The sequence below is a fragment of the Panulirus ornatus genome, chromosome 7 (assembly GCF_036320965.1).
Source record: "Panulirus ornatus isolate Po-2019 chromosome 7, ASM3632096v1, whole genome shotgun sequence".
NCBI classification, from domain to species: domain Eukaryota; kingdom Metazoa; phylum Arthropoda; class Malacostraca; order Decapoda; family Palinuridae; genus Panulirus; species Panulirus ornatus.
This window is the reverse complement of record NC_092230.1, coordinates 34,776,355-34,788,285: the sequence shown is the minus strand read 5'-3', so window position 1 is coordinate 34,788,285 and position 11,931 is coordinate 34,776,355. Positions and strand designations below refer to the sequence as shown.

Here is an 11,931-nt window from a genome sequence, read left to right as displayed (position 1 = left end):
TGAACCACCAGTTCAGTGAACCAGTGAACCACCAGTTCAGTGAACCAGTGAACCACCAGTTCAGTGAACCAGTGAACCACCAGTTCAATGAACCAGTGAACCACCAGTTCAATGAACCAGTGAACCACCAGTTCAGTGAACCAGTGAACCACCAGTTCAGTGAACCAGTGAACCACCAGTTCAATGAATCAGTGAAACACCACCTACAGGTCATTACTTCAAAACAACAATAATTAATTTTTCCCCTTAATTAGGACGGATCGTGAATGGCGTGCTTGATTAACCTGATAACCCTTAGGTCACATGGCTATTGTCTAAACAATAGATGTGCAGAACAATAGGAACTATTACCAATAGACTGTGATCTATGGCACACTATCATGTGAGGAAGTTATTCGTAACAGTTCAAGGTGTCTTAATTGATACTGATTTTTATGTCTTTCTCTCTAACCTAACCCGAGGCTCCTCTATCTGTAAGGTGCCCTTTGTAACACCAGGTCCTCCCTTTTCCAAAGGGCTCCTGCAGCCCAAGGTCGCGCTACACTCAGTAGCAAGGGTAGGTGGAGTCCTTTAAAAAAGCCAGGAGGGAGGGAGCCCCCCCCCCCCCCCCCCCTGACGGCACTCCTCTGCCTTCGCCAACCGACGAGGATACGACCTCGCTAAAGAGGTAACCTCACGCAGGTGGAGTCCGGTAACGCTGGTGTACGGTAGTCGAGTGCTGAATCACATTATGCTAATATTATTATTTACGACAACAGCAGCACTGACAGAACACCTGGCTGAACACACATGAGGGTGTTCACTCACCCGTGTGTGTGTGTGTGTGTGTGTGTGTGTGTGTGTGTGTGATGACACGTACATACGTACACTCACAGCCGATTAACACTACACCTCTAACACACTTATATTAAAGTGTGTACACGCACTCTGCTCCCGTGGTAGAGAAAGAGCGTTCCAGCAACACCATCTCAAGTGCGTCGGTGGGGCAACACACACCCCTGTGCTCTATCATAACCTCACTCTCTCTCTCTCTCTCTCTCTCTCTCTCTAACTACATAATTACCGAATGTTCGGACGTTCGATGCCGGGCCGGGGGTGGAACACGTCGCAAAGATCGATGTAGACCCCATTATGTTCACGTACGGCAGCTTGGCTAGTGCTGACCCCTGTGTGTGTGTGTGTGTGTGTGTGTGTGTGTGTGTGTGTGTGTGTGTGTGGTTATCACTTCTTGTGTGCCTGGCATATCCCAGGCTGCTAGGTAGCTGAACTGGGACACACAACTGGGACGCAAACATGACACAAACCAACAAGGTAATGTAAACATCTATTGATACTCTGGCTTCTAAGGAGAATATCATGTGTTGGCGTTTTAACGTTTTGAATTTCATTATTTCTCAAATGATCTTTTTTTTACTTTATCTTTTTACGTAATGGTTTCATGGTTGCTTACCCTGTACACACACACACACACGGCTACTGAGGGAACCAGGGCCTACCTAACCTATGGTGGAGGTGACGCACTTGGTGTATAGTGGGGTCAACAAGGTGACGGTGGGCCTCACCTTCCTACGTGGGGTCTGTTACTGTCGTGGTCAGTGATGGTGTCTGTTACTGTCATGGTCAGTGATGGTGTCTGTTACTGTCGTGGTCAGTGATGGTGTCTGTTACTGTCATGGTCAGTAATGGGGTCTGTTACTGTCATGGTCAGTGATGGGGTCTTACTGTCATGGTCAATGATGAGGTCTGTTACTGTCATGGTCAGTGATGGGGTCTGTTACTGTCATGGTCAGTGATGGTGTCTGTTACTGTCATGGTCAGTGATGGGGTCTTACTGTCATGGTCAATGATGGGGTCTGTTACTGTCATGGTCAGTGATGGGGTCTTACTGTCATGGTCAATGATGGGGTCTGTTACTGTCATGGTCAGTGATGGTGTCTGTTACTGTCGTGGTCAGTGATGGGGTCTTACTGTCATGGTCAATGATGGGGTCTGTTACTGTCATGGTCAGTGATGGGGTCTTACTGTCATGGTCAATGATGGGGTCTGTTACTGTCGTGGTCAGTAATGGGGTCTGTTACTGTCATGGTCAGTGATGGTGTCTGTTACTGTCATGGTCAGTGATGGGGTCTTACTGTCATGGTCAATGATGGGGTCTGTTATTGTCATGGTCAGTGATGGGGTCTTACTGTCATGGTCAGTGATGGGGTCTGTTACTGTCGTGGTCAGTAATGGGGTCTGTTACTGTCATGGTCAGTGATGGTGTCTGTTACTGTCATGGTCAGTGATGGGGTCTTACTGTCATGGTCAGTGATGGGGTCTGTTTCTGTCATGGTCAGTGATGGGGTCTGTTACTGTCATGGTCAGTGATGGATGGGTCTACAGTTACTCTACGTACACAGAAGAGTGAAATGATGTACAAATGATGACCTGCTTGATGATAACGACCTAGCTGTGAAGGGTTGTTAACTGTGACGTAGTTATGAGGGGTTGTTAGTAATGAGCTAGTTGTGAGAGGTTGTTTATGGTGGCCCAGTTGTGAGGGGTTGTTAGTAATGAGCTAAATGTGAGGGGTTGTTTATGTATGCCCAGTTATGAGTGGTCGCTGGTGATCAACTAGTTGTGAGGGGTTGTTAGTGACCACTTAGCTGGTGGTTAGGCTTATATCGTAGGAGAGAAAAACTGCATCCACTCGTAAATCCAGACATGGACCACAGCATCTACAAGAACATTTGGTACAGCTACAGCAGATGGTACCCCCGTATACTGGCTACAGCTACAGCAGATGGTACCCACGTACACTGGCTACAGCTACAGCAGATGGTACCCACGTACACTGCCTACAACTACAGCAAATGGTACCCACGTACACTGCCTACAGCTACAGCAGATGGTACCCACGTACACTGCCTACAGCTACAGCAGATGGTACCCACGTACACTGCCTACAACTACAGCAGATGGTACCCACGTACACTGCCTACAACTACAGCAGATGGTACCCACGTACACTGCCTACAGCTACAGCAGATGGTACCCACGTACACTGCCTACAGCTACAGCAGATGGTACCCACGTACACTGCCTACAACTACAGCAGATGGTACCCACGTACACTGCCTACAACTACAGCAGATGGTACCCACGTACAAGCTGGTCAGAAACTGATTAAGGAATTAAATTCTCAGGTGGAGTTTATACAGCCAACAAGCCAGGGGATAAGTTGGTCCAGCGGGAGGAGGCAACTATTGTGGGTTATACAGCAGGCATAATGCGGCCCTCACATGTATACCGTATGGCCCTCACATGTATACCGTATGGCCCTCAGATGTATACCGTATGGCCCTCACACGTATACCGTATGGCCCTCAGATGTATACCGTATGGCCCTCCCTTACACGCATACCGTATGGCCCTCACACGTATACCGTATGGCCCTCACACGTATACTGTATGGCCCTCACACGTATGGTGAGACTCTCTCTCTCCCACAGAGACAAAACGAAGGTGAAACGGAGCGATACAGAAGATCTTGTGATGTATAAAGCTACTGGCTGGATGATGGATGGGCTACAGTCTGGTGAAGACACACACACACACACACCAGCCGTCCTCCAGGTACACATCTATCCACACTGGTTGTAGGTGGATGTGTCTATCCCAGCAGGGAGAGGAGGGGCTAGGATGATGCTCCTATCCGACAGCTGAGAGGTGAGGCTAGCTAGCCGTGGAGGAGCCGCTGATGGGAACCAGACAACACCTGCGGTCATGTGAACGCTCCTCATCATGTGAACGCTCCTCATCATGTGAACGCTCATCATCATGTGAACGCTCCTCATCATGTGAACGCTCCTCATCATGTGAACGCTCCTCATCATGTGAACGCTCCTCATCATGTGAACGCTCCTCATTATGTGAACGCTCCTCATCATGTGAACGCTCCTCATCATGTGAACGCTCATCATCATGTGAACGCACCTCATCATGTGAACGCTCCTCATCATGTGAACGCACCTCATCATGTGAACGCTCCTCATCATGTGAACGCTCATCATCATGTGAACGCACCTCATCATGTGAACGCTCCTCATCATGTGAACGCACCTCATCATATGAACGCTCCTCATCATGTGAACGCTCATCATCATGTGAACGCTCCTCATCATGTGAACGCTCATCATCATGTGAACGCACCTCATCATGTGAACGCTCCTCATCATGTGAACGCACCTCATCATGTGAACGCTCCTCATCATGTGAACGCTCCTCATCATGTGAACGGTCATCATCATGTGAACGCTCATCATCATGTGAACGCACCTCATCATGTGAACGCACCTCATCATGTGAACGCTCCTCGTGTGAACGCTCATCATCATGTGAATGTTCCTCATCATGTGAACGCTCATCATCATGTGAACGCACCTCATCATGTGAACGTTCCTCATCATGTGAACGCATCTCATGTGAACGTTCCTCATCATGTGAACGCTTCTCATCATGTGAACGTTCCTCATCATGTGAACGCTCCTCATCATGTGAACGCACCTCATCATGTGAACGCTCCTCATCATGTGAACGCACCTCATCATGTGAACGCACCTCATCATGTGAACGCTCCTCATCATGTGAACGCTCATCATCATGTGAACGCTCATCATCATGTGAACGCACCTCATCATGTGAACGCACCTCATCATGTGAACGCTCATCATGTGAACGCTCATCATCATGTGAATGTTCCTCATCATGTGAACGCTCATCATCATGTGAACGCACCTCATCATGTGAACGTTCCTCATCATGTGAACGCATCTCATCATGTGAACGTTCCTCATCATGTGAACGCTTCTCATCATGTGAACGTTCCTCATCATGTGAACGCTCCTCATCATGTGAACGCACCTCATCATGTGAACGCACCTAATTCATGTGAACGCTCATCATGTGAACGCACCTCATCATGTGAACGCTCCTCATCATGTGAACGCACCTCATCATGTGAACGCTCATCATCATGTGAACGCACCTCATCATGTGAACGCTCATCATCATGTGAACGCTCCTCATCATGTGAACGCTCCTCATCATGTGAACGCTCCTCATCACGTGAACGCTCCTCATCATGTGAACGCTCCTCATCATGTGAACGCTCCTCATCATGTGAACGCTCCTCATCATGTGAACGCTCCTCATCATGTGAACGCACCTCATCATGTGAACGCACCTCATCATGTGAACGCTCCTCATCATGTGAATGCTCATCATGTGAACGCTCCTCATCATGTGAACGCTCCTCATCATGTGAACTCTCCTCATCATGTGAACGCTCCTCATCATGTGAACGCTCCTCATCATGTGAACGCTCCTCATGACCCGCAGTGATGACTCATGCAACAGCTGCACCAGAGCTGCTCACTGTGGCCGACCCATCTGTGCACGTCGCTGTACCGCCACCCGCTGCACCAGTGACCACCGCCACCAGTCATGCCCAGCAGAAGCAGCAGCAGCAGCAGCAGCAGCAGGAGCAGGAGCAGCAGCAGAGCAGCAGCAGGAGCAGCAGCAGGAGCAGGAGCAGCATGAGCAGCAGCAGCAGCAGGAGTAGCCGTGTGAGGGCGGCCCTCTTGACCTCCTCCACCCTCACACTTCCTCACTACGGAAGATGACGTAGTTCAGCATCACCAGGACAACACGAACACAGGCATCAACTGATCACATCAACCACAGTGAGGCATCAACTGATCACATCAACCACAGTGAGGCATCAACTGATCACATCAACCACAGTGAGGCATCAACTGATCACGTCAACCACAGTGAGGCATCAACTGATCACATCAACCACAGTGAGGCATCAACTGATCACATCAACCACAGTGAGGCATCAATTGATCACATCAACCACAGTGAGGCATCAACTGATCACATCAACCACAGTGAGGCATCAACTGATCACATCAACCACAGTGAGGCATCAACTGATTCACAAGGATGAACCAACTGATGGTGAATATAAACAGGGATGAGAAAGCCAGGTTTTCCCTCGCTCGTCTGCCATACACGTTATTACAGCTGCTTCATTGCCTTGTGAAGTGTAAGAGTGATCAATATATAGTTCCTACATTAGTGTGTGGTGAGGATTAATACTATGGTCGTTGTGAGCGTTATAAACTATACCGTCAAGATATATACAACAGAAGTTCAGTAAATTCAAAGTTTCCCAGTGAACACCTGTACTTGTGTAGCTGATGTGTTCGTATTGGACATAATCAACAAAAGTGAGAAGATAATTACATGAAATTTAGAGACAATGTACAGAAACAACATTGATCATAACGACATAAAGGAGTAGATAACAGGAACCAACTATTGTACGTTAATACAATATATTGTCATGTGTGTGATTAGTGTAATTTGCATATGAAAATGGGATGAAATATATTGATGTCAAGTCACCCTCCCTCAACGTTACTGCATAGGGGATTATTTGAAGGATATATATATATATATATATATATATATATATATATATATATATATATATATATATATATATATATATATATATATAATTAATATATATTTAATTTTCCAAAAGAAGGAACAGAGAAAGGGGCCAGTTGAGGATATTCCCTCAAAGGTCCAGTCCCCTGTTCTTAACGCTACCTTGCTAACGCGGGAAATGGCAAATAGTATGAAAAAACATTTATATATATATATATATATATATATATATATATATATATATATATATATATATATATATAGATTAATATAATCGGTCTGTGTAAAAAAAACAAAAAACAATAAACCCCAAGGTTCGAACTGAATCAGTCTGTAGAAGCCAGCTAGAGTGTTGAGAGATTCCGATGCTCTTTGTTTTGTGTGGGTGTTGTATCCTACGTGGGAGACAGACGAAATGACATCGAACCCCTCGTGTTCTTCTTCACCCACACAAGTCGTCAAACTGTTTAAAAGCGATTCTCTTAAGATGGTGTTGTACGTTATCGGTGGAGGGTCAGGGAAAACGTACAATATTCCAGCTGCTGCTACTGTGTTATCATACACGTTCGTGGTTCAGAGACCCTGAGGGGGAAGGTGAAATGCAAGCCAAACACGTACTGCTGGACCAGCGGTCAGGGTAACCATGTTGTACAGTATGATCTGCTGCTGAACGAAGAGTAATAATGATAGTCTCTCACACACACGCACACACACACACACACACACGATGATCCACCATTCCTCTGCCTCTATCACGTGTTACTCTCACATCCTCATGCCTCTCACTCACTCACTCACTACCACCACCACTCTCCCTCATACTCCCCTACCTTTCATGGCGCTATGACAGACCACTCCCACACAGTCATGTGTCATGCGTTCCACATGGCCATGTCATGTTCATAGGGTTTTCGTCCTTGCATATTTCAATGGACTCAGACTACATATTTACCTCTGACTTATGTAGATGATATACCTATCAACTGTCTCCCTCAAGTCTAGATCAATATTGTGGGTTATACAAGAATTTAAAGTAGATTTAACCAAATTGTTTGGCCCTGTCGTCTGCTTATAATGTATTCCCATCAATGCTTCGTATGACACCTTATTGGCCCAAAGGATAATTTCTGTACCTCGAGACAATCCCAGGATATCCATACACACTCGTAGTATACATGTATACATCGATCTCATACATACATATATACATACACTGCCCTGTGTAAGCTCAGGTGCGCAGTATTACCAAAGTAATTTCTCCGTCAACATCATCATCATCACATTTTACAACGTTCATAATTTGTACCACTGTACTACCTAATCTAATCTCGTGGGAAATCATTTTTGCAGTATTAAGCTGAGAATTATTTGGAATTATAAATTCCATCGAAGTTTGACTTGGGGAATTTTCAACGGTATTGATGAAGGCCAAATGTGTGCCAAACATGAGGAGATAAATTACTGTAGCACATTAACGTCTGCTGTAACCACCATCGTCTGCTGTAACCACCATCGTCTGCTGTAACCACCATCGTCTGCTGTAACCTCCATCGTCTGCTGTAACCACCATCGTCTGCTGTAACCTCCATCGTCTGCTGTAACCACCATCGTCTACTGTAACCACCATCGTCTACTGTAACCACCATCGTCTGCTGTAACCACCATCGTCTGCTGTAACCACCATCGTCTGCTGTAACCACCATCGTCTGCTGTAACCACTATCGTCTGCTGTAACCACTATCGTCTGCTGTAACCACCATCGTCTGCGGTAACCACCATCGTCTGCTGTAACCACCATCGTCTGCTGTAACCACCATCGTCTGCTGTAACCACTATCGTCTGCTGTAACCACCATCGTCTGCTGTAACCACCATCGTCTGCTGTAACCACCATCGTCTGCTGTAACCACCATCGTCTGCTGTAACCACCATCGTCTGCTGTAACCACCATCGTCTGCTGTAACCTCCCTCCCACCGGCCTCCGATGAACATTTCAGCGGACACCAGATGATAGATACAGCTGTAGCTGTATTAATATACAACCCGCTGTCTTTGTATTGTTGTATTATTATACAACCCAAGGTCAAACAACGGCACATCACACGTGAGCCAATCATGTGTCTGGAAACATCATGTTACAACACATGATCTTGGGTCAGGTGTCACAGGGCCAGGTGTGTCACAAGGCCAGGTTTGTCACAGGGTCAGGTGTGTCGCAGGACCAGGTGTGTCACAGGGCCAGGTGTGTCACAGGGCCAGGTGTGTCACAGGACCAGGTGTGTCACAGGGCCAGGTGTGTCACAGGGCCAGGTGTGTCACGGGGCCAGATGTGTCACAGGGCCAGGTGTGTCACAGGTCCAGATGTGTCACAGGTCCAGATGTGTCACAGGTCCAGATGTGTCACAGGGCCAGATGTGTCACAGGTCCAGATGTGTCACAGGGCCAGGTGTGTCACAGGGCCAGGTGTGTCACAGGGCCAGGTGTGTCACAGGGCCAGGTGTGTCACAGGGCCAGATGTGTCACAGGGCCAGGTGTGTCACAGGGCCAGATGTGTCACAGGGCCAGATGTGTCACAAGGCCAGGTGTGTCACAAGGCCAGGTGTGTCACAGGGCCAGGTGTGTCACAAGGCCAGGTGTGTCACAAGGCCAGGTGTGTCACAGGGCCAGGTGTGTCACAGGGCCAGGTGTGTCACACAAGGATCAACTCCTGGTGTTTGGACCTCACACATTCTAGTGATGCTAACCAAACGTTATGTAACTCACTTATTTCACAAACCCAGCATTATATAACTCACTTATTTCACAAACCCAGCATTATATAACTCAGTTATTTCACAAACCCAGCATTATATAACTCAGTTATTTCACGACCCCCAACAACATATAACTCAGTTATTTCACGACCCCAACAGCATATAACTCAGTTATTTCACGAACCGAACAACAAACATTCCCACAACATGCTGATCCATTTGACCGGAAGTCCAGACGTGCAGAATCTCCTGGGTCACACACACACACACACACACACACACTAGCCCGCTGGACGGAAAATGCCTTCTGACGTCAACAAATCTTAAATTTACTTTCGTACACTACGTTTACATCGGCCTCCCTGTCGTGGGACATCCCTGGACGGGTCGATGTCCCAACCACGAGAGGAATATCTGACTTCGATGTCCCATACTTCCCATGGTAGCTGGTGGGGACACACACTCCTCCTGTAGTGCACAGTAGAGAGGATCACTTGTCCACAGGTGGCTTGTTCGGGTTGTTGACCAGCAGCCAGTCCGCCAGCCACACGATCGGATCCTCCGGGCGAACCTGTGGGATCGAGTCAAACAGAGCCTGAGGTCACCACTGGTTCATTCCCATGTGCCTGTGTCCAGGGAGGTGGGGTGGGTAAACGTGTACGACAGGTGTTGCTGAACCCGACCTCACTGTACCTGCTGACGCTCTACGTATAGTACAGAGGATCAGCAGAGGAAGACTACAGCGAAAACCTTCCACAACCTCACCTGGGTGTCGTGTGTGGCGTGACGGGTCTGCAGGTGTGTTAGGGTAACAGGTGTCTTGGGAATAACAGATGTCTTAGGACAGTAGATATGTTGTCTAGCAGGTGTCTTAGGATTGCAGGTCAGTTAGGATAACAGGTGTCTTTGGTTAGCAGATGTGTTAGGATAACAGGTGTCTGGTTAGCAGGTGTCTTAGCATAGCAGGTGTCTTAGGTTAGCAGGTGTCTCAGGATAGCAGGTGTCTTAGATTAGCTCGTGTGTAAGGAAAGCAGATGCATCACTCTAGCAGATGTGCTAAGACAGCAGATGTGTTCCGGTTACACCTGTGTTAAGATAGCAAATGTTTACGAAGACTGCATGTGTGTAACGAGGGATATGGAGAACGTGGGGGACTATTTACGTAAGATAAATAGATATATATTATATAGATACACGTGGATAGACAGACATATGAACACTCATATGAACATACAGACAAATACAGAACTTCAGTGAACTAGATTACAGTCACAAGTGTGACTGTAGGGTTTATGTAGAAAATATGCTGGTTATGTATTGTGTAATACACTCTGAAGTATTGTATACTGAATACTGTATAAGTATTGTATAGAGTATAGTAGAGTATACTAGGTGGTGTTACAGTGTATTATCATACAATGAAAACCTGAATAAATTACTGAATATTGAATCGTGTATATGCTGAATACAGTAACGTTCTGTAATTTGAATATTGTACAGTTTAGTTTGTACAATGTATTGTCATTCTGAGTATTATCTGTTGAATACAGTACTGTATGTCAAGAATCGGCATAGTCTATGAAATATCAAAAACTAGTCTGTTCAGTGTATCAGATAATCAAATAATTCTATAATTAGAATCAATGACCAGTAGGAACCCTTAGAATACTGTTGATATTCATATCCATAATAACATCTATGTATGATATTCACATCAGAGTCAATAACTGACAGAAGAGCTATAACTATGTATGATATTCACAGCTGCATAACTAGAATCAATAAATGACAGAAGAGCTATGAAAGTACTCTGATGTGTACTAAGAAAATGTAACATGAAAAATTTAATTCAATTCTACTAAATGTAATTAACTTCTACTAAATATAATTAACTTCTACTAAATGTAATTAACTTCTACTTTTCAATAACTAGTGTCCTAACTACACTTGAATAGTTATTACCAGTTCCCTGATCTAAACAAGCTTTGCTTAGAGATAGTAATTAATATGACTAATCACAGTACTTTGTGACGGTAGTAATTAACACAGCTAATTACGATACACTATAGATAGAGAGGAATTAATCTCGCTGATCACAGTACCTTGCAGAGCTCTGTGAGGGCGCGCACGAGCGTCGGCGACACAGCATTGCTCAGGTACTCCTTGGCGCCCTCCCCAGTCAACACGGGCTCCAGGGTCACTGGGAGGAGAGAAAGGTCAAGTCAGGGGTCACTCTCTCTTGAGATGGACCTGTGACGTCACCAAGTGGGCGTGGCAGTTATATATATATATATATATATATATATATATATATATATATATATATATATATATATATTCAGGCAAAACAAACACGTAAATGCTAACTAAATCGTAATACGCAACTATACGAACAGACAGATTGATAGACGACCAAAGTGTGAGGTAAGACACAGAGTGAGGTTGGTTCTTGTTTGTGAGGTAAGACACACTGTGAGGTACGTACGTGTTAGTGAGTTGTATGTGCGGGCTACAGTGACTGTGGACTGAACGCCTGCAGCCAACGTGTGAGTAAAGAATATTTAGAAAAAAATTATAAATATATATATATATATATATATATATATATATATATATATATATATATATATATATCCCTGGGGATAGGGGAGAAAGAATACTTCCCACGTATTCCCTGC

The 11,931-nt window shown here is 45.7% G+C and overlaps 1 protein-coding gene across 5 annotated transcripts in view; it reads right to left on the bottom strand.

Annotated features, from left to right (window-relative positions):
* Positions 1 to 6,490: 6,490 nt before the first annotated feature.
* LOC139749514 (nucleoside diphosphate kinase homolog 5-like) overlaps positions 6,491 to 11,931 on the bottom strand; it is a 40,191-nt gene continuing 34,750 nt past the window's right edge. For 3 of the 5 annotated variants that reach the window (XM_071663467.1, XM_071663466.1, XM_071663468.1), the window contains exons 5-6: positions 11,356 to 11,453; positions 6,491 to 9,824 (exon numbers count right to left, since the gene is read on the bottom strand). In XM_071663467.1, coding sequence (XP_071519568.1) covers positions 9,744 to 9,824; positions 11,356 to 11,453 — 179 coding nt within the window. In that variant the 3' untranslated portion in view covers positions 6,491 to 9,743. The remainder of the gene's footprint in view (positions 9,825 to 11,355; positions 11,454 to 11,931) is intronic. The other 2 variants (XR_011712983.1, XR_011712984.1) reach the window with 2 other exon arrangements.